This window comes from Teleopsis dalmanni, chromosome 1 (assembly GCF_002237135.1).
Source record: "Teleopsis dalmanni isolate 2A chromosome 1, ASM223713v2, whole genome shotgun sequence".
In the NCBI taxonomy this organism is placed as follows: Eukaryota; Metazoa; Arthropoda; class Insecta; order Diptera; family Diopsidae; genus Teleopsis; species Teleopsis dalmanni.
In genome coordinates, this window is record NC_051846.1 from 44,663,576 (window position 1) to 44,688,524 (window position 24,949).

General features: G+C 28.5%; 3 protein-coding genes across 3 annotated transcripts; all 3 read right to left on the reverse strand.

Moving 5' to 3' along the window:
* Positions 1-1,807: 1,807 nt before the first annotated feature.
* LOC119680474 (cytochrome P450 4d8-like) lies at positions 1,808-4,203 on the reverse strand. The gene is made up of 5 exons (XM_038093299.1): positions 4,200-4,203; positions 3,491-3,877; positions 3,342-3,411; positions 2,705-3,276; positions 1,808-2,217 (listed from the first exon to the last, which is right to left on the reverse strand). Exons 1-5 carry the CDS (start codon positions 4,201-4,203, stop codon positions 1,874-1,876), a joined length of 1,377 nt encoding a protein of 458 aa, XP_037949227.1. The 3' UTR covers positions 1,808-1,873.
* A 5,560-nt stretch (positions 4,204-9,763) lies between these two features.
* Positions 9,764-12,254, reverse strand: LOC119680483 (cytochrome P450 4d8-like). Its single transcript, XM_038093311.1, has 5 exons — positions 12,110-12,254; positions 11,662-12,048; positions 11,513-11,582; positions 10,873-11,447; positions 9,764-10,365 (listed from the first exon to the last, which is right to left on the reverse strand). The coding sequence occupies exons 1-5, from the start codon at positions 12,252-12,254 to the stop codon at positions 10,022-10,024; spliced, it is 1,521 nt and encodes a 506-aa protein (XP_037949239.1). The 3' UTR covers positions 9,764-10,021.
* A 5,591-nt stretch (positions 12,255-17,845) lies between these two features.
* LOC119672964 (cytochrome P450 4d8-like) lies at positions 17,846-20,331 on the reverse strand. Its single transcript, XM_038084149.1, has 5 exons — positions 20,149-20,331; positions 19,705-20,091; positions 19,565-19,634; positions 18,926-19,497; positions 17,846-18,439 (listed from the first exon to the last, which is right to left on the reverse strand). Exons 1-5 carry the CDS (start codon positions 20,303-20,305, stop codon positions 18,096-18,098), a joined length of 1,530 nt encoding a protein of 509 aa, XP_037940077.1. The 5' UTR covers positions 20,306-20,331; the 3' UTR covers positions 17,846-18,095.
* Between the last annotated feature and the right edge of the window lie 4,618 nt (positions 20,332-24,949).

Genomic DNA, 24,949 nt, shown 5'->3' on the forward strand with positions numbered 1-24,949 from the left:
AATTTATTCAGAATCGTAAAATGAAATGCAGTGTTATAATTTTAAACCTTTAAACCATTTCATAACCTTATCATACTTACGTTGTTTGCTTATGCTGACACTGCCTTAAACTTGCTCGCTTTATTTAAAATCTGTTATCATAACAAACAGCCTATTAAATATTAATTATGAATTTCTTCACAAATCTTTAAGAAATCTGTAATTGTAAAAACTTGTAGTGTTCAATATTTTTTTGTGCTAGTATGTTTTAACTTTTTGGGTTTATGTTCTTAAACATGGATAGTGCATCGACACCCATGGTACCCCAGGGACCGGATATGTTGGATACTAATTGTCTTCTATTCATGTTTGATACATAACTAATTATTAAAATTACAATAAGCAACACAAGAGGGGTTATGAAGAACAATTTTCCGAATCAATATCGCTCTTTAAATATTCAAAACTTTACCGATCTTTTTCAAAAGCATAATACTGGATAGAGTGTTATCGATGATAGTACAAAGACAGGTTAACTGTTAGAATCAATTATGTTTATGTTCTTAACTCTAGTAAATTGTACCTCATTTTCATTTATTATTAACTGAGGATAATAATAATTGTAGCTTAAAATGGTTGTGTTTATTAACCAGCACTATTTCTAAAAAATATAACTCAACATCTTTTAGATTCCAGTTCTATCAATACCCATACATATACTCGTAGCTCAGGTTCGGAAATTTATATGCTGAAATTTCTTTATACATATAAACAAATACATTATGCATATATGCATAATGCATTTATGCATATATGCATAATGCATTTGTTCATAATTTTTTTAAACGGATCATCGCTAATTGATTTATTGCGATTGAAAAAAAACTAATGGGTACAAAAAAAAAACATAAAAGACGATTATAAGCAATTTTTATAATTATGGAAATAATTAGATAAATTAATGGTTGCATTGAAAACAATTTCAGGTTACGGAACCAGTTAGTTATTGTACTTTGTTTATTTATCTGAGTTTTAAAGATTTTTACATAAATAAATAATGTAAAAAATGAAATGTGTTGTTTTGTTTCTATTCATAATCTATTTATGTATGTTCCTATATAAAATAGTTTAATGTATATCTATTTTTATATTATATTTATTTTTTGAAGTCGACGATATTTAAGTCTAAGGAAAAAAAATTTTTTTTTTAAGAAGGAAAATTATTTGTTAATAATAACTAACATTAACCAACATATTTTTTGTGATCATTGGTTAAACTGATCCCAGAGAAAACTAATTAATGGAATCTGCCTTATATTTTTATAATGATAATTAATTCATGCATGATCAAAACCAGGGCTGAAATTATTGACCTAATGACAATGATGCGTTAAAGACTATCTCCTTTATATATGTTTGTTTAGGATTCCTTTTAAAATTTAATCAAATAAACAAATCAAACAAATTTAAAACCTACTACTATTTACATTGGATTTATTAATCAAGAAAAAATAAAACTATTTTATTCATGTTGCTTTTATATTATTAAACAAAGACAGTAAAACATATTTACCATTTTGTACAAAACTATTTTTTTGCGAATATTATTACAAGTGATATTAATTCTACGTTTTACAAGAATTTCAGAACAAGATTAGTATTACTCACAAATTTATTAACAAAGATTTTTCCACCAAATATTACATAAAATATGCTTAATAAATAATATATTAAGATCTAATGATGAAATAGAAGTGTCTTGTTTTGTATATAAATAAAATATTTAATCTGTATTTTCTATAATTGATAAATAATTTTTTTTCACTTATTAAACAAAAATATTCTACCATTAACTTCGTTTTTTCAAAATAACTAAATACTTCTTTACCTTACTTTAATCTCTCTTTTTTAGTCCAATTTGAAATCCAGTTGATGAACGCATAACAATATTAAGTTCTGGCTCCACAACTTGGCCTAAAGGTAACAACTCGAATGAACGTACGATTTTTGCTAGAATCATTTTCATTTCAAGCATAGCAAATTTTTGTCCAATACAATTTCTTGGTCCAGCGCTGAAAGGAACCATTGAAAAGGCAGAATTAACTGAACTATTTTCATGTCGTTCCGGTATAAATTCACTTGGATTTTCAAAGTTTTCTGGATCTCGCATAATACCAAAGAGAGCAATAAATATTTCCGTACCGGCTGGAATAACACCATCGCCTCGTTCGGAGTGTGCTGAAATTTGTACAAGAAGTTAATACTAATATGTATATTGTACTGGCAATTTATTTTTGTAGCATACTTTTAATAATAAATATTTATATTATTTCTACAATTATTTTTTTATAAATGTATTTTATATTTTATTAATTGACAAAATTATTTATAAATTTATAAAATTATTTATAAAAATAATTTTTTACTTTATTATTATGTCGTGCTATTATTAATATTTGAATATATATAATTTTTATATATACTATTTTCGTAGAACACATATTATTTTTTTTATGCTGCATTATTAATACATACTATAAATTTTTTAATAGCTTTATATACATAATTTTATAGAAGTATGATAGCTATATTTATTTTTTTCTGGATCTTATTTTTGGATAACTTGTATTAGATTAGTCTGAATAAGTATTTTCCTTATCATAATATTTTCTTAAATTTTTACTTATATATCATTTAAATTTATTTTTTGTTATAAAGAACTTACTGTATTTGAAGTCTTCTTTAATTTCTCTGCCAATCATTGGTGCAGAAGGATACATACGCAGTGTTTCCTTAATAACATGTTCAGTGTATTTTAAATCATTTAAATGTCTCCGAGTTATTGGTTCATTACTATTATTACCAAGGACCTGTACGGCTTCATCTAACATTTTTTGCTGTACATGCGAATGACGAGCTATTAAGTGTAATGCAAAACCAACTGCAGATGTCGTTGTATCGTGGCCTGCGAACATAAATGTATCTACTTCCTCACGTATATCCTCATTGGTTAGAGTTTTTCCATCAATTGTTGACTGAAGCAGAATATCTAATAGAGCATTACGTTTTTTTTTACCAAGTAGTTCCTCCTCTGTGCTTTCAATATTAGTCTTTGTTCGTTTTGTTAGACTATCTTCTAAATTACGTCTGCGTTCCTCAATAACACCAATAGTGAAAGCATGCAAGATTTTAATCAATTTCATCTGACGTAATTTGAGTAATGGACATAACAAAGTAAATAGAAATTCATTTTGGAACATGATTTTTATAAAACGCCAACACATTAGTTCAGTTACTCTAAAAATAATAAGCATTTATATCAATTTCGGATCATTACCAATAAAATAAATAGAAAAACTAACTCCCTGACTGCAGATACATATTCTGATCCAGAGTTGGTTTGTGCGTTTACTTTAGTACCCATCGCAGTTTCTGGCATATAACAAATAAATATATTTTCATACACATGTCCTTAAAGTTGTTCAATTTAACAACTTTTAGTATCATTTACCTGCAATAATATCCAATGCAGCCAAGCATATGAACGGATATACATCAAACTCTGTTTTACCATCTGCCTTCTCAGTTAAACGTTCCAAAAGTATATTGCTCTGTTGATCGAAAACGTCAACAAATTCTTCTAGAATCTTGAAATGAAATGCAGGAGTTATAACTTTACGTCTTGAAAACCATTTTTTGCCATCGCTTATAAGGAGTCCTGTTCCTAACCATAAACCTAATATGCCATAGTTACGATGCTTGCTTATATGCTGATTACTGCTTAAAACTTGTTCGCTGAGCTCTAAATCGGAAGTCACAATTATCAGCCTCCTAATTATTTGATAACATATAATTTTGCCATATTTATTACTTAGTTTCTTACAAATCTTGAAGAAATCTGTAATTATAATAAACTGTAGTGTTTAATATTTATTTGTGCCAATAACATATGTTTTTACTTTTTGGGTTTATTTTCATTTGATCGATACGCGGTGCAGAGTTTGGTCCACATAAGTTGGTTAGTAATTGTCTTCTCCTATTGCTTGATATATGATTAAAAATTAAAGCAATAGAAAACAAAACAATGATCGTTATTAAGAACATTGTTCCTGACCGATATTGCACTTCAAATATCGAAAGAGTACTGATCTGTTTCGAAAATATTATAAGGAATAATGTCTCAATAGCTAGGAAGATGAGCTATTTACTAAAGCAATAACCCATGATTATTTAACTACCCTACTCCAATTTTGACATATTAAGTTTTTAGTGACATTAGAGTACTTTTATGTCAATTATATTGATGTCGTTTATTATAGTAAATAATATATCATTCCTATTCCTATAGTAATAAGAACTGTAAAATGAACATCTTATAAAATTTGAAATCAACTTGATTAGCTATGAATTATTAACGCGAATAGTATAATATATACACGTAGCTCAAGTTTAGAAATTCTATGCTGACATTATTTTTTTTATTTGCCCATAATTTGCGTCTTTGCATCAAATTGCTAATCGTTTATTTTCTAGATATATTTTAAAATTACACGATAATTAAAAAAAATAAAAGGAAATGTGCAAATAATTAATAATAAACGTTTATAAGTATTTATTATAATTATGGATACGAGTTTACCTAATTGTTATAATTGCACTTTCTCTTATTGAGCAAAGTTGTAAAGATGTTCACACAAAAAAATTATTACAATGAGCTTTCTTACTTCCATTTGATATCTGTCTATACACATATGTATATAGTATAAAAGTATAGCTTTGTATATGGTCGCATATCTATTTTTTATAATTGATGACATATTAGAAAATCTACACCTAATTAAAAAAGTTATGAAAAATGATAAATAAAACTAATTGAAATATTTGTTCGTTGGCCACACGAATTGAAAGACTGTTGAGTCTTAAACGGACTCCATATTGGAAACTACTCGATATTTTTGCTTTATATTTGAATCCAGGATAACTAGCTTAGAGGATTTTAAATTGCTCACATGGTTCTTAGGGAGATAAACTGTACGACGTTCTTTTTAGAGATTTAAAGAAAATGCATGCAAGGTCATTAAAATTTTTATTTTTTCAATTAAGAAATTTTTTCTAAAATATATTACATTAATATGCAGTTGGGAGTTTCTAATAAAATTTACCTCAAACTGCATGATATTACTAATTGATTGCAAAAATTTCCATCCAACAATTTACTTACTTACTACTGTCCTTTTCTCCTAGTGGAGCATAAGGCTTCAACCATTTCTTTAAATCTTATTCAGTTGCCTGCTTCTTTAAGTTTCTGGTTCACTGTTCTTTGCCATGTCTTAGTTGGAACACACCGGCGGCGACCTTGTAAATTCGAACGTAGGGAATTGTTTTTATACAGGATACTGTGTTTCCTAAGCATGTGGCCAATCGCATTCCGTTTTCTTCTTTTGATTTCAGTGGCAGTTTATATTTGTTTCGTGATTTCCTATAGATTGGTATTGGATATAGGTATGCTTCGGCTACTATATTTTTAAAATTCTTCTTAAGCATTTGTTTATGAATACCACATTTTTTTACGTTTCTCATCCGCAGAACAACGTTGACTTGACGTTCGAGTTAAATATTCGAAGTTCAGTACAGAGATTTATTTGGTTAGACTTCCACATATTGATTAACTGTCCGAATGGTGACTTGGCTTTACTTAGCCGAGCTAAAACGTTTTTCTCAGCACCACTTTTATCTGTAATGTTACTGCCCAGATATGTATATGATCACAATTGTACATCTGCGTCATTATCAATCCTGATGGATGTAGGATCCGGGATAGTGTAGTCGCTTACTTTTGTTTTTTTATGGCTTATGTACATCCAACAATAACGATGTCAAAACAATTTGATTATAAAATTTAGGATACAATTTTGAAAATTGTATTGTGATAGAGTTATCTATAACTTAATATATTGTTGGATATGAAATGTTATATATATTTACACTGAGATTAAGGCTGTTTAAAGTTCTTGTAATAACTTTACTTTACATATTCTTTGTTTTAATGAAAATCAAATAATCAATCGTAACAATCGTAATCGTAACAGATAAGTTTGGTGGATAGATTTTCTTATTAATGTTATGGTATTAAGGAAATAGTTTTTTATTAGCACATAAATGATTAATATGGATTGTTTTGATGAAAATTTTTATCATTCAATTTAAACTATCGATACTGCTATTTAGCGATATCCAGAGTAGTTTAAATATGTTGGTGTTCTTAAAAGGCGTGTATTTCCATATTTAGGTGTTGAATAAGAAGTTGTTAAAAAGGCAGGTGACAGTAGAAGAAATATCATGAAACTATGAAAGTTTTTATTATGCCGTTGAAGAGAAGAATATACTAAAGTTAATTGTAGTTGTAAAGTAGATGTCCTATCTTAAGAGAGCACAAAAAACTACATTTAGGCATTGCCGTTCTTATGGAGGAAATTATTGTAAAAATTTATAATGCTGCGTATAACAATAATTCCGTTAATATGATTGGATTCCTTAATGGACTACAGTACTGAAAGGATAGCATTGAAGAGTTCAACTAAATTACTTATATACAATAACTTTTGTGGGAAATACTACTAAAAATTCTACACTGAACGTATAATCAAATTTGAATTGAACTCAAAAAATTATTAATTAGTAGAACATAGAACCTCTGATTACTCAGGGGTTATTACTTGTGAATGATTTTCAGAAGAAATTATTCGTACAGTACAATATACCAGGTCATGCGTAACTTTTTCATAACTTAAACTATGAAAACTATTCGATATTTTGGATTTTATTAGGTTTCAGGGTAGCTAAATTAAGGGGTTTCCCCAAGCATTAGGGTTTTCAAATTGCTCTCAGGGTGTTTTAAGGGATTTTTTTAAAGATTTCAAAAAATATATTGCAGTAAATTAAACAATTAATTTTTATTTGAAGTAATTCTGTCAATAATATTCACATATTGTAATAATATCATTAAAAACTTAGTTTTTCAGCCAACAATGATTCATCAATAAAAGTAAATTAGTTAGTTAGTTGAGGTGGAGGGAGGACGAGTCCTCCTCAATTACCCAAAAAGCCGTTTCGAATCCACAAAAACCTCGTAATAGTGGGTAGTAGGTAGAAGGTCAAACTAGAACCAGCCAGAGGCATTAACAAAGGCAAGAATCTGGCTAAGATAATGCTGGAGATATCGTCAAGTGAATTGAAGAAGAGGGCCCCTAGAAACTAGAACCTAGTTCTGGCCAATATTGACAATACTATTTGGTGCTATACTATTGGAGAAAATGTTAAAATTCTTTTTTCTCAAATATATGCAGTAAAAAATATTTTTTTAAAATTTCTTACTCTAAAGTATTCATCATATATTTTATAGATATGCAGATCTGAGGTCAATTATTGCCTAGTCTAATGAAGTGATAAACAATAATCCAGTCAAGGCGCAAAGAGGGGTTTTGTAGAAACCTCTCAGTTAATAGAGAGTAAAAGTGCTCAGGTGCACTGACTCAACTCAACTAGCCTCAACATATATAAAAATTAAATTTATTAAATATTATAAGAGATTTTAATTAGAATCAAGAAAATTTTAAAATATTATTATAAAATTATTATAAGAAAAAAATATTATAAAAATACAGTATTTCCAGAATGACTTCAAAATGAACTTTAATCTATTATATTGGTATATTGAGGCTATTAAGAAACCTTATAATAATCTTAATATACAACTCCTCTGTTTCGGCGAAAGCCAGATATAAAATTGCAAATGGCGAGAAAATAATAAGTTTGGATACTCGTATTTTATTAATAAAATCATGGCATCTGCATTCATTTTATCAAAAAATGGATAGCTAAATTTAACAGGTATCTTATAATTAATCATATTATGGTATATCCTTGCTTTCCTTTCTTATAATCGTTGTAGTGATTAGAGAAGAGAAGATAAAGAATCGTGTTTGTGATCAATTGGTAATATGGTTTCCTTTAAACTAAAATTATCATTAATTATTATTAATGTAGACCAAGAATGTCTCGCCTTTACAAATACTTCTGGCTGGTTCTAGTTCGAATTTCTTCAATTCACTATTACGAGGAATTGTGGATTCAAAACGGCTTTCTTAGCTAATTGAGGAGGATTCATTCTTCTCTCCACCTCAACTAACTAACACCATGAATGATGTCATTATAGCAGACTGAATTACAAAAAAAGCGTTCTGATTTACAATGTACGATGACAAAAAACTATAGATAAATTACTGCGGAACACCAACATGATTGAGACAGTATATTTTTTTAGCTAATGAATGGGTCGAGTTAATCTTAGAATTTTCATTATATTCTTTGTTTCAAAAACTGACATAAAAATACATAATTTCTCAGTTTGAGTTGAGTTTATAGCCAATCGTAGTTCTCGAAGTAGGACCATAATAGTAAACATTTTATTTTGAAATTGAGAAATTTTTTTTTTATTTTTAGCCTGGTGGTAGAGAAATTGACTGCGTGCTTCCCAGTATAAAGAAAATTACTTTAGAGGACTAATGCCATGCTTAATTAGCCGATTTTATTAGGTTCTAGAGGCTTTAAAGCAATGCTGTACTTACTGATCCAGCTAATCTTCTTGATCAGTTGTAAATATTGAAGTGAAGTGCTCAATGCACATTTATATTTAAAATTTCAATATTAAACACATTTAGTTTAGATGCTGAATAGATGTAGGTGAATACTAATCTTTAATAGTACATAAAAATTGGGTACTTGCAGTAACCTCGAACTTGCACCTAACATAGTTTTCAGTTTGCGTATGAATCGAGTTCGTACTGTAATACGTACTAATTAACTAAATTAAGAATTAAAAATTAGTATAAAAAGTTGATTTTTGTTGAGAAGGTTAAATATCGCTTAGTTCCGTTAATGAACTTTCAACATTGCCTTTTTCAAAAATAGTTTTGGAATTGTACACTTTTTTAAAAAATTGGAATACGTGGTTTCCGCTATGTTATATATATACGGCTTTAATAATGTTAGTGAAAGAGATATAAACAAAATAATATTTAATGTTCTAAGTTCCATTGCACTTAGTTCATTTAATCTATATGGCTATATAGATTAATACATTTTTATATATATTTTTGGTTGAAACATATTTTTGTTTAAACTTTAATAATGATGGCAAATTAATAGTTAACATTCGTTTCGTACCGAAATTAGTGATCTGACACTAATGATGAATTGAAGATTATCTCAACATAAAATCATTTATAAATGCTTGTACTCGATTTCATTTAGAATTTATAACATATTATGCTTATATCTATCTTATTCGTATGTCACCGCTTTTAAGAATACAAGTATTTTATTTGATAAAAACTCGGTGGGGACTTTCAATAAGAAATCTTATCATTTTAATCAAAAAAAAAAATTTAAAACTTACTACTATCAACATTGGAAATCATAAATGCGTAACTTTGCTACGAAGAGTTTTGTTTACATATTTCTTTATGAATTGACTATAATTTAGTTGACTAAATTTGTTAATCTTATCACCAAAATAAAACTATCATTTATATTAATTGACTGCTTTTTATTATAAATTTTATATAACATGCAATTACCCTCACAATACTGTTTTGATTCTAATATACAGTAATTAAAGTATTATAGACTATATGTTTTTAAAAAAATACAATTAAAATAATTAAAATTTAAATATATATCATTCTATGTAAGCTTATTATTGAAGGATACTGTGTATGTTAATATCAATTGTAAATAATATACATAGATTCTGTTTCATATTAAACTTAAAATAAACTCTATATACACATTACTATATACAAACTGATTTAAATGGGATATGAATGTTATGCTTTATTTATATGTGAAACTAATTAATGATAATTAAAAAATATATTTTATACATCTGTATTACATTGATTACTCTATTCCCTCATGATATATGTGTAAATCACCATTAAATTAAATTCTCGATATTAAGTAATTACTTTTATTCCTTGTTTTAAGTTCTCTTCTTTAGTCCAATTTGAAATCCAGTTGATGAACGCATAACAATATTAAGTTCTGGCTCCACAACTTGGCCTAAAGGTAACAACTCGAATGAACGTACGATTTTTGCTAGAATCATTTTCATTTCAAGCATAGCAAATTTTTGTCCAATACAATTTCTTGGTCCAGCGCTGAAAGGAACCATTGAAAAGGCAGAATTAACTGAACTATTTTCATGTCGTTCCGGTATAAATTCACGTGGATTTTTAAAGTTTTCTGGATCTCGCATAATACCAAAGAGAGCAATAAATATTTCCGTACCGGCAGGAATAACACCATCGCCTCGTTCGGAGTGTGCTGAAATTTGTACAAGAAGTTACCTACATTGTATATTGTACTGGCAATTTATTTTTGTAGCATACTTTTAATAATAAATATTTATATTATTTCTACAATTATTTTTTTATAAATGTATTTTATATTTTATTAATTGACAAAATTATTTATAAATTTATAAAATTATTTATAAAAATAATTTTTTACTTTATTATTATGTCGTGCTATTATTAATATTTGAATATATATAATTTTTATATATACTATTTTCGTAGAACACATATTATTTTTTTTTACGCTGCATTATTAATACATATCATACATTTTTTAATAGCTTTAACATATATACATATTTTTATAGAAATATGATAGCTATATTTATTTTTTTCTGGATCTTATTTTTGGATAACTTGTATTATATTAGTCTGAATAAGTATTTTCCTTTCTTATCATAATATTTTAAATTATATTTTCTTAACTTTCTACTTATATATCATTTAAATTTATTTTTTGTTATAAAGAACTTACTGTATTTGAAGTCTTCTTTAATTTCTCTGCCAATCATTGGTGCAGAAGGATACATACGCAGTGTTTCCTTAATAACATGTTCAGTGTATTTTAAATCATTTAAATGTCTCCGAGTTATTGGTTCATTACTATTATTACCAAGGACCTGTACGGCTTCATCTAACATTTTTTGCTGTACATGCGAATGACGAGCTATTAAGTGTAATGCAAAACCAACTGCAGATGTCGTTGTATCGTGGCCTGCGAACATAAATGTATCTACTTCCTCACGTATATCCTCATTGGTTAGAGTTTTTCCATCAATTGTAGACTGAAGCAGAATATCTAATAGAGCATTACGTTTTTTTTTACCAAGAAGTTCCTCCTCTGTGCTTTTAATATTAACGTTGTGTATTTGTTTTGTGAAATTAGCCTCTAAAGTGCGTCTACGTTCCTCAATAATACCAATAGTGAAGGCATGCAAGATTTTAATCAATTTCATCTGACGGAACTTGAGTAATGGACATAACAAAGTGAATAGAAATTCATTTTGATACTTGATTTTCATAAAACGGCAACACATTAGTTCAGTTACTCTAAAAATAATAAGCTTTTATATCAATTTCGGATCATTACCAATAAAATAAATAGAAAAACTAACTCCCTGACTGCAGATACATATTCTGATCCAGAGTTGGTTTGTGCGTTTATTTTAGTACCCATCGCAGTTTCTGGAATATAACAAATAAATATATTTTCATACACATGTCCTTAAAGTTGTCCAATTTAACAACTTTTAGTATCATTTACCTGCGATAATATCCAAAGCAGCCAAGCATAGGAATGGATATACATCAAACTCTGTTTTACCATCTGCCTTCTCAGTTAAACGCTCCAAAAGTATATTGCTCTGTTGATCGAAAACATCAACAAATTCTTCTAGAATCTTGAAATGAAATGCAGGAGTTATAATTTTACGTCTTGAAAACCATTTTTTGCCATCGCTTATAAGGAGTCCTGTTCCAAACCATAAACCTAATATGCCATAGTTACGATGTTTGCTTATATGCTGATTACTACTTAAAACTTGTTCGCTGAGCTCTAAATCGGAAGTCACAATAATCAGCCTCCTAATTATTTGATAACATATAAATTTGCCATATTTACTATGCAGTTCCTTACAAATCTTGAGGTAATCTGTAATTATAATAAACTGTAGTGTTTAATATTTATTTGTGCCAATAACATATGTTTTTACTTTTTGGGTTTATTTTATTATCAGCGATACGCGGTGCAGAGTTTGGTCCACATAAGTTGGTTAGTAATTGTCTTCTCCTATTGCTTGATATATGATTAAAAATTAAAGCAATAGAAAACAAAACAATGATCGTTATTAAGAACATTGTTCCTGACCGATATTGCACTTCAAATATCGAAAGAGTACTGATCTGTTTCGAAAACATTATAAGGAATAATGTCTCAATAGCTAGGAAGATGAGCTATTTACTAAAGCAATAACCCATGATTATTTAACTACCCTACTCCAATTTTGACATATTAAGTTTTTAGTGACATTAGAGTACTTTTATGTCAATTATATTGATGTCGTTTATTATAGTAAATAATATATCATTCCTATTCCTATAGTAATAAGAACTGTAAAATGAACATCTTATAAAATTTGAAATCAACTTGATTAGCTATGAATTATTAACGCGAATAGTATAATATATACACGTAGCTCAAGTTTAGAAATTCTATGCTGACATTATTTTTTTTATTTGCCCATAATTTGCGTCTTTGCATCAAATTGCTAATCGTTTATTTTCTAGATATATTTTAAAATTACACGATAATTAAAAAAAATAAAAGGAAATGTGCAAATAATTAATAATAAACGTTTATAAGTATTTATTATAATTATGGATACGAGTTTACCTAATTGTTATAATTGCACTTTCTCTTATTGAGCAAAGTTGTAAAGATGTTCACACAAAAAAATTATTACAATGAGCTTTCTTACTTCCATTTGACATCTGTCTATACACATATGTATATAGTATAAAAGTATAGCTTTGTATATGGTCGCATATCTATTTTTTATAATTGATGACATATTAGAAAATCTACACCTAATTAAAAAAGTTATGAAAAATGATAAATAAAACTAATTGAAATATTTGTTCGTTGGCCACACGAATTGAAAGACTGTTGAGTCTTAAACGGACTCCATATTGGAAACTACTCGATATTTTTGCTTTATATTTGAATCCAGGATAACTAGCTTAGAGGATTTTAAATTGCTCACATGGTTCTTAGGGAGATAAACTGTACGACGTTCTTTTTAGAGATTTAAAAAAAATGCATGCAAGGTCATTAAAATTTTTATTTTTTCAATTAAGAAATTTTTTCTAAAATATATTACATTAATATGCAGTTGGGAGTTTCTAATAAAATTTACCTCAAATTGCATGATATTACTAATTGATTGCAAAAATTTCCATCCAACAATTTACTTACTTACTACTGTCCTTTTCTCCTAGTGGAGCATAAGGCTTCAACCATTTCTTTAAATCTTATTCAGTTGCCTGCTTCTTTAAGTTTCTGGTTCACTGTTCTTTGCCATGTCTTAGTTGGAACACACCGGCGGCGACCTTGTAAATTCGAACGTAGGGAATTGTTTTTATACAGGATACTGTGTTTCCTAAGCATGTGGCCAATCGCATTCCGTTTTCTTCTTTTGATTTCAGTGGCAGTTTATATTTGTTTCGTGATTTCCTATAGATTGGTATTGGATATAGGTATGCTTCGGCTACTATATTTTTAAAATTCTTCTTAAGCATTTGTTTATGAATACCACATTTTTTTACGTTTCTCATCCGCAGAACAACGTTGACTTGACGTTCGAGTTAAATATTCGAAGTTCAGTACAGAGATTTATTTGGTTAGACTTCCACATATTGATTAACTGTCCGAATGGTGACTTGGCTTTACTTAGCCGAGCTAAAACGTTTTTCTCAGCACCACTTTTATCTGTAATGTTACTGCCCAGATATGTATATGATCACAATTGTACATCTGCGTCATTATCAATCCTGATGGATGTAGGATCCGGGATAGTGTAGTCGCTTACTTTTGTTTTTTTATGGCTTATGTACATCCAACAATAACGATGTCAAAACAATTTGATTATAAAATTTAGGATACAATTTTGAAAATTGTATTGTGATAGAGTTATCTATAACTTAATATATTGTTGGATATGAAATGTTATATATATTTACACTGAGATTAAGGCTGTTTAAAGTTCTTGTAATAACTTTACTTTACATATTCTTTGTTTTAATGAAAATCAAATAATCAATCGTAACAATCGTAATCGTAACAGATAAGTTTGGTGGATAGATTTTCTTATTAATGTTATGGTATTAAGGAAATAGTTTTTTATTAGCACATAAATGATTAATATGGATTGTTTTGATGAAAATTTTTATCATTCAATTTAAACTATCGATACTGCTATTTAGCGATATCCAGAGTAGTTTAAATATGTTGGTGTTCTTAAAAGGCGTGTATTTCCATATTTAGGTGTTGAATAAGAAGTTGTTAAAAAGGCAGGTGACAGTAGAAGAAATATCATGAAACTATGAAAGTTTTTATTATGCCGTTGAAGAGAAGAATATACTAAAGTTAATTGTAGTTGTAAAGTAGATGTCCTATCTTAAGAGAGCACAAAAAACTACATTTAGGCATTGCCGTTCTTATGGAGGAAATTATTGTAAAAATTTATAATGCTGCGTATAACAATAATTCCGTTAATATGATTGGATTCCTTAATGGACTACAGTACTGAAAGGATAGCATTGAAGAGTTCAACTAAATTACTTATATACAATAACTTTTGTGGGAAATACTACTAAAAATTCTACACTGAACGTATAATCAAATTTGAATTGAACTCAAAAAATTATTAATTAGTAGAACATAGAACCTCTGATTACTCAGGGGTTATTACTTGTGAATGATTTTCAGAAGAAATTATTCGTACAGTACAATATACCAGGTCATGCGTAACTTTTTCATAACTTAAACTATGAAAACTATTCGATATTTTGGATTTTATTAGGTTTCAGGGTAGCTAAATTAAGGGGTTTCCCCAAGCATTAGGGTTTTCAAATTGCTCTCAGGGTGTTTTAAGGGATTTTTTTAAAGATTTCAAAAAATATATTGCAGTAAATTAAACAATTAATTTTTATTTGAAGTAATTCTGTCAATAATATTCACATATTGTAATAATATCATTAAAAACTTAGTTTTTCAGCCAACAATGATTCATCAATAAAAGTAAATTAGTTAGTTAGTTGAGGTGGAGGGAGGACGAGTCCTCCTCAATTACCCAAAAAGCCGTTTCGAATCCACAAAAACCTCGTAATAGTGGGTAGTAGGTAGAAGGTCAAACTAGAACCAGCCAGAGGCATTAACAAAGGCAAGAATCTGGCTAAGATAATGCTGGAGATATCGTCAAGTGAATTGAAGAAGAGGGCCCCTAGAAACTAGAACCTAGTTCTGGCCAATATTGACAATACTATTTGGTGCTATACTATTGGAGAAAATGTTAAAATTCTTTTTTCTCAAATATATGCAGTAAAAAATATTTTTTTAAAATTTCTTACTCTAAAGTATTCATCATATATTTTATAGATATGCAGATCTGAGGTCAATTATTGCCTAGTCTAATGAAGTGATAAACAATAATCCAGTCAAGGCGCAAAGAGGGGTTTTGTAGAAACCTCTCAGTTAATAGAGAGTAAAAGTGCTCAGGTGCACTGACTCAACTCAACTAGCCTCAACATATATAAAAATTAAATTTATTAAATATTATAAGAGATTTTAATTAGAATCAAGAAAATTTTAAAATATTATTATAAAATTATTATAAGAAAAAAATATTATAAAAATACAGTATTTCCAGAATGACTTCAAAATGAACTTTAATCTATTATATTGGTATATTGAGGCTATTAAGAAACCTTATAATAATCTTAATATACAACTCCTCTGTTTCGGCGAAAGCCAGATATAAAATTGCAAAAGGTGAGAAAATAAAAAGTTTGGATACTCGTATTTTATTAATAAAATCATGGCATCTGCATTCATTTTATCAAAAAATGGATAGCTAAATTTAACAGGTATCTTATAATTAATCATATTATGGTATATCCTTGCTTTCCTTTCTTATAATCGTTGTAGTGATTAGAGAAGAGAAGATAAAGAATCGTGTTTGTGATCAATTGGTAATATGGGTTCCTTTAAACTAAAATTATCTAATGCTAATCTTATCTAATTTTAACTAATTGAGGAGGATTCATTCTTCTCTCCACCTCAACTAACTAACACCATGAATGATGTCATTATCGCAGACTGAATTACAAAAAAAGCGTTCTGATTTACAATGTACGATGACAAAAAACTATAGATAAATTACTGCGGAACACCAACATGATTGAGACAGTATATTTTTTTAGCTAATGAATGGGTCGAGTTAATCTTAGAATTTTCATTATATTCTTTGTTTCAAAAACTGACATAAAAATACATAATTTCTCAGTTTGAGTTGAGTTTATAGCCAATCGTAGTTCTCGAAGTAGGACCATAATAGTAAACATTTTATTTTGAAATTGAGAAATTTTTTTTTTATTTTTAGCCTGGTGGTAGAGAAATTGACTGCGTGCTTCCCAGTATAAAGAAAATTACTTTAGATGACTAATGCCATGCTTAATTAGCCGATTTTATTAGGTTCTAGAGGCTTTAAAGCAATGCTGTACTTACTGATCCAGCTAATCTCCTTGATCAGTTGTAAATATTGAAGTGAAGTGCTCAATGCACATTTATATTTAACATTTCAATATTAAACACATTTAGTTTAGATGCTGAATAGATGTAGGTGAATACTAATCTTTAATAGTACATAAAAATTGGGTACTTGCAGTAACCTCGAACTTGCACCTAACATAGTTTTCAGTTTGCGTATGAATCGAGTTCGTACTGTAATACGTACTAATTAACTAAATTAAGAATTAAAAATTAGTATAAAAAGTTGATTTTTATTGAAAAGGTTAAATATCGCTTAGTTCCGTTAATGAACTTTCAACATTGCCTTTTTCAAAAATAGTTTTGGAATTGTACACTTTTTTAAAAAATTGGAATACGAGGTTTCCGCTATGTTATATATATACGGCTTTAATAATGTTAGTGAAAGAGATATAAACAAAATAATATTTAATGTTCTAAGTTCCATTGCACTTAGTTCATTTAATCTATATGGCTATATAGATTAATACATTTTTATATATATTTTTGGTTGAAACATATTTTTGTTTAAACTTTAATAATGATGGCAAATTAATAGTTAACATTCGTTTCGTACCGAAATTAGTGATCTGACACTAATGATGAATTGAAGATTATCTCAACATAAAATCATTTATAAATGCTTGTACTCGATTTCATTTAGAATTTATAACATATTATGCTTATATCTCTCTTATTCGTATGTCACCGCTTTTAAGAATACAAGTATTTTATTTGATAAAAACTCGGTGGGGACTTTCAATAAGAAATCTTATCATTTTAATCAAAAAAAAAAATTTAAAACTTACTACTATCAACATTGGAAATCATAAATGCGTAACTTTGCTACGAAGAGTTTTGTTTACATATTTCTTTATGAATTGACTATAATTTAGTTGACTAAATTTGTTAATCTTATCACCAAAATAAAACTATCATTTATATTAATTGACTGCTTTTTATTATAAATTTTATATAACATGCAATTACCCTCACAATACTGTTTTGATTCTAATATACAGTAATTAAAGTATTATAGACTATATGTTTTTAAAAAAATACAATTAAAATAATTAAAATTTAAATATATATCATTCTATGTAAGCTTATTATTGAAGGATACTGTGTATGTTAATATCAATTGTAAATAATATACATAGATTCTGTTTCATATTAAACTTAAAATAAACTCTATATACACATTACTATATACAAACTGATTTAAATGGGATATGAATGTTATGCTTTATTTATATGTGAAACTAATTAATGATAATTAAAAAATATATTTTATACATCTGTATTACATTGATTACTCTATTTCCTCATGATATATGTGTAAATCACCATTAAATTAAATTCTCGATATTAAGTAATTACTTTTACTCCTTGTTTTAAGTTCTCTTCTTTAGTCCAATTTGAAATCCAGTTGATGAACGCATAACAATATTAAGTTCTGGCTCCACAACTTGGCCTAAAGGTAACAACTCGAATGAACGTACGATTTTTGCTAGAATCATTTTCATTTCAAGCATTGCAAATTTTTGTCCAATACAATTTCTTGGTCCAGCGCTGAAAGGAACCATTGAAAAGGCAGAATTAACTGAACTATTTTCATGTCGTTCCGGTATAAATTCACTTGGATTTTCAAAGTTTTCTGGGTCATGCAGAATGCCATAGATAGCGATGAATAATTCTGTACCGGCAGGAATAACACCATCGCCACGTTTGGAGTGCGCTGAAAATTATTTTATATAGGAATTTATTTTATGTGATATACTTTTAATAATAATTATTAATAACACTTCTATTATTAACTTTTTACTGTATGATTACATATTGTTAAATGTGACTAGTAATATAATTTATAATAATATTTTTTATATATGCGAATTTTTATTTCATTATAATGTTGTGAAACTATAAAGAACAAAATGCGAATATTAGTTTTAAATTTATTTTCTTAACACGACCTTTATATTATACATCAATTTTATTACACGGTTATTATTATTTTTATGTTTTATGACATTATTTATCAACACAAATATATTTTTTACATAAGTCTTGAAGCCACATTTATTTTTTCATAGTTTTTTTTTTGCATAGTTTTATTTAATTAGTCATAATAAGTATATTCTTCTTTTTAATATTATGTTTTATATAAATATTTTCGTAGTTCTGTATTTATATTCAAAATATTGTTATATGTTTAAAAACTTACTATATTTAAAGTCCTCCTTGATTTCTCTGCCAATCATTGGTACAGAAGGATACATACGTAGTGATTCCTTAATAACATATTCAGTGTATTTTAAATCATTCAAATGTCGCTGTGTTATTGGTTCGTCATATTTATTACCAAGGACCTGCAGAACTTCATCTAACATTTTTTGCTGTACATGCGGATGACGAGCTATTAAGTGTAAAGCAAATCCAATAGCGGATGTAGTTGTGTCGTGTCCTTCGAACATAAATGTATCTACTTCTTCACGTATATTCTCATTGGTTAGAGGTTTTCCGTCAATTGTAGACTGAAGCAGAACATCTAATAGAGCGTTACGTTTTTTTTTACCAAGTGGTTCCTCTTCTGTGCTTTCAATATTAGTCTTTGTTTGTTTTGTTAGACTACCTTCTAAATTACGTCTGCGTTCCTCAATAACACCAATAGTGAAGGCATGCATGATTTTAATCAATTTCATCTGACGTAATTTGAGTAATGGACATAACAAAGTAAATAGAAATTCATTTTGGAATGTGATTTTCATAAAACGCCAAGACATAAGTTTCGTTACTCTAAAATTAGAAGTGTTTGTATATATCAGATCTTTAATAATAATAATTAAATAATAAAACAACTAACTCGTTGACTGCAGATGCATATTCTGATCCAGAATTCGTTTGTGCGTTTACTTTAGTACCCATTGCAGTTTCTGGAACATAATATGTAGATATATTTATATACGTACATGTTTTAAGTTATGAACTCTAAGTTTCAATTACCTGCAATAATATCCAGTGCAGCCAAGCATATGAACGGATATACATCAAACTCTGTTTTACCATCTGCCTTCTCAGTTAAACGCTCCAAAAGTATATTGCTCTGTTGATCGAAAACATCAACAAATTCTTCTAGAATCTTGAAATGAAATGCAGGAGTTATAATTTTACGTCTTGAAAACCATTTTTTGCCATCGCTCATAAGAAGACCTGTTCCTAACCATTGATGTAATATGCTATAGTTACGCTGTTTGCTTATATGTTGATTACTGGCAAAAATTTGCTCATTCAATTCTAAATCTGAACTCACAATAACCAGCCTATTAAACGCCCACGCACATATAATTTTACCAAATTTATCATGAAATTCCTTAGAAACCTTGAAGAAATCTGCAATTGTTTTAAAACTCTAGTGTCCGATTCTTATTTGTACTTGAATATTCTTACTTTTTGGGTTTATTTTAATAAACATAGAAATTGAACCTATTCCCGGTACATTGAACGGACCGGATATGTTTTTTACTAATTGTCTTCTCTTCCTGTTTGAAACATAACTTATAAGCAAAGTTACAAAAAGCAAAACAATGAAGGTTATTAAGAACATTTTTCCGAACCGATTATGCACTTAAAGTCTTCCAAAGACCACTGTTTTGTTTTGCACAAATAATAAACAAAATTGCTTCTACATTGTGAGCCACAAATATGCGCTAATCACTTCGGCGATTAGCTATATTTACTTAATTACCCTACTCTGTTTGTGGTTTATTAGGTTTAAGAGGCTATAAGTGCAAGAACTTGATATCAATTTTATTGGACTTTTTTGTTCGTGTATTGTTATCATTTATATGCAGTAGCATCTGCTGATAGTATTAATAATTATTCTCAAATGGACTTTATATTATACATGAATGAAACTCTAACAGCTGTACTTTTTAATCAGCAGAACTTATATTTTCTTCAATTTCGCAAACTAAATTCCAACATTTAAAATAAATGGTACTTTATTTTCCTTGATAAAAAAGAATGACTTTCACAATTTAATAACAAATTCCAGTTCTATAAATAGTTACTCTTTCAGTATATATTATCGTAGCTCAAGTTCGGAAATTCTATGCTGATATTTTTATTTATTTTTATGCAAATGTGTTTATAATTTTTTAGTGCAGAACATCACTAATCACTTCTATGCTAGTGACATTTAAAAATTAATGAATTATTAGAACAAGATTAATAAGTATGTCAACCTAATTTTGTATATATGTATGTAGATTTGGTAGAAACATTTCGAAAAGTAGTGACCTACAACTACAATGTTTTAATTATGAATACATTAATGGTTTTAATGGTTTTATTTTTTCTTCAATAAATCTAATTGTTTTTATATTATAATATAATTTCAATTATATGTATACATATATATTGTATTATATATTCAATTATATTATATAATTTCAATATAAAATAAAAAATTAATTTAATTTAACAATTTAAATAACTTAATTTTTACAGAAAGCTCTGGTGGCTACTTGGAAGAAGCCTTTACTTATGTTAATTTGTTGTCTAAAACTCAAAGATATCTATCAGAAACCTTATGTGTTATCTTTATTTCTTTATATCAACTGAAATTATTCACAACATTTTAAATACTTGTTGTTATTTATTTGTTAAAAATAAGTTAAATATACTAAGAAATTTATTCAAATAAATGAAGTGGTCATTGCAAATTTTATTACTATATTATTACTATATCACAAATTACTATATGATAGAGCTTTTCGTATTTGGTTTCTACATAGTTTTCGGAGAATCCGATTAATCGGATAGTTAACGAGGTCTCTGAAGTTTAAAAAAAATCAGATTTTTGTAAATTTGATGTCTCCGAATATCTGGATTCGCGATGATTATTCGTAGTGTCACTATTCGAAGACTTAAAAGTCTTCAAAAGTAAATGTGCGAAAGTTAAGAAGAAAGAACAAAATGCAAATGAACGTGCGTCACACATACCTATAATCACAAATTTTTGTATGAATAATAGAATTTGTTGCTGTTAGTACGATTTTTTGTGTTCGGTATTTGTTGCAAAAAATTACATATATAAGAAAATTATATCACCTGCTACAGATGGTACAGTTCCGGTGCTAATTCAATAGGGATTGAAATACTTGTTAATCCCGCTGACCAAGATAACTAGGGCTACTATTGCGCGCCTGGAGGAAGGTAAAGGTAGTTCCCAAACAGGTAAAAAACAGTTAAGAAGCATTTCCTTCATCGAAAATTCTTCACATGCTCACATGCTTCATGCTAAAAACATTAGAAAAATTTGTAAATAACTTAATCAGGACGTCTTTGTAACTCTCCCATTACATCCCTGCCAACATGCCTACAGAGCGGGATGATCGACAGAAATCGCTCTGATTAAATTTACAAACTTGTTATTGGAGAGCATAGAACGTATGGAAATCGCTATATACGCCTTTCTAGATATAGAAGGCGCCTGTGACTGCTGGGAAAGTGGAAATAAGCACTAGTACGGGCCAAATAAGGATTAACACCACACGAGAGATCACGAAGAAATCATAAGGCTCTTATGATTTGCAAATCCGTAGTAGGTAAAAGTTTGGGTTGCACACAAAAAATATTGCGTTGGGTTTATTCGGCGATCAGACCTTTCATCTGAAATGAGCCACTTATCTGGGACAGTGGAACCAGGCAACAAAATTTACAAAAAGTTGCTTTTACGCAAATAAAATTTTTATAAATAATCCGGAAAATGTCAATAGTATTGTTGTTATTGCTGAGATATTAAATTTGTTGTATATATATATTTGATATTGTTTACAGTGTCAGTTATAAAATATTCTTTACAATATTTTGAACTTTCCTAAGGGTATGTCAAATTGACATGGAAAGAGAGATTTCTATGTGTAGCATACCTGAGTGAGGTTCCGAAGGTAGCGTACGTACTGAATCATTGACTGTACTCACCTAATTTTGAACCGGGTGATTGTTGGATATCTATTCAATCTGAAATTGAGATTGAAAAGAAATCATTTAGATAAAATGCTTATTTTGCACAAAATTTCGACCGATGTATTACTACTAAAAAAAAAATAACTAAAAAAAAATGTGTTGCACGAAATAAGCTATGAGGTCCGAATTTGGTGTATGTTTGTTTTTGTTTTTTTGATATTTTTGTTAAATTTTTTTTTATTTTATAATAAAAACTAATGATTCTTTTATGTTGCATATTTAAAATTTTTTATTTTGAACAAAATATTGGATTTTCACGACTAAATCTACAAAAATATTGCTTGCACGAAATAAGCTGTGAGCCACCGTATATTAAACTATGTTTATTATATTTCAATCATATATATGAAAAATCATATATAGGTTGTCATAAAATTATAAAATTTTCTCCATTTTTGTTGTCGTTTGTAATTTTATTGTAAGTCTTTATAGGAGGGTGTTTTAATAGCAGGTGTGGGAATTGAGGAGAGAATAGCTCTTTTGCCTAGAAGAACATTTTTAACATCATAACTAAATATATTTCGCTAATTAATTATTTATTAAGTTTTTCAAAACTTCTGAAATATAGAGACACTTTAATACACGCGGAGCACCCTAAGTTGGCTGACCTCACTAATTACTGGACATGGAAACTTCAAGTATCACCTCCGGAAGAAGGAGGAGGAAGACTATCTTGTGACACTATTAGCTTGATGATGACTTGGCAGGCAACCTCAAGCTAAACGAACTGCTTGCATTAACAAAAAATGTAGTTATGCGATTGGAAGCCACTCCAGCTTTAACTCAATAACGACATTCGAGAATCGAAGGACAAAAAAGAACCCAAGTAGTTTCGTTGTCTACTTCGGCTAATCCTTCACTTCATTAAGGCCACTATATACGTTGGGAAGTCCCAGAATATATATATAATTAATACACATCTCTTGTGGAATTGCTTTTATTAATTCGTTGATTATTATCCACAACTTTCAGAATTCAGTTCAACAACCTTATTCTTTCTATATATAACTTGAGGTAAGTGTTAAACTCTTATCAATGGAATTCAAATTCTGTGTATAAAATTGTTTGCTCATTGTCTACTCACGTCTCTAGGGACTTGCGACTTAAATATTAAAAAGTTAAATAAGCGATTATTTGTTAAACAAGAAAAATCACTTCTTTTCTCATAAACTTGAATTTTATTTTTCAATTTAATTTACCGCTTAAGTGCTTAAATCGCGCAGAAACGTCAACAGAAACCCAGACGCGTATTTCAGGATTTTTAATATTCCGTACACAATATTTCACTTTTTGTTCGTTCTACACGTCACTTCAATTTTTCCTTTGTGCGCTATTTTTTTGAAACTGTCAAATAAATGGACTAAGGAAATGGCGTAAATAAGATTGTCAATTATTTTGGAAAAACTTATAACATAATCTGTAATTTCAAAGTAAGTTAAAAATGCTTAAAAGTATTAAAATTTAAATATTTAACGATTTTTGAGAGAAGTTGCAAAATAATTCATAAATATAAATGTATTTCATATTATTATTGTTATGGGATGTAGCACTGCGACCGTCGGATCTATTGTGCCCCCTTCTGTGCTTAGAGTAGGTCTTTAAGCTCTGTTGCGTTAATAAAAAGTAGTATATAACCTACTTGACAGAGTTTTATTGTCTCTTCCGTAAGAATATACATTCCTAGGAGCTTATTTCGTATGTGCATTAGCGCAGGGTATTCTAACAGTACATGTGTGGCCGATTCCTCATTCTCTTCACAGAATCTACAGTTTGCATCTGTAAGTGTACCCAGTTTTGTAAGGTGGTGTTTTAGTCTATAGTGCCCTGTTAGGATTCCTGTGATGATTCTAAGTTTTTCTTTTGATAGGTTCATACAATCCTGGTGTCTCTTATTGTTATAGGTACCAATGAGTGATTTGGATTGTTTTAACCCTGGTATATTATACCAGTAATCCTTTTTATTCTGGTTCTCCTTTATTTTTATGAGAGAAAGGAGCGTGCTAATATGTATCTCATAAAAAGTTATACAAATTAATTTGAATTCATAATTTTGTTTGATTTCTCAACATTTTTAAAATTAGCAATGGTTGTAGTATTTTAAAAACAAAAACTTCAATTCTCACAAATTAGAATTCAAATAAGTCTAACTAAAACCACTAAAATCATCTAAATGAATGGAGAACATTTCTATGACAATGTGGAAAGTACATTCCAGTAA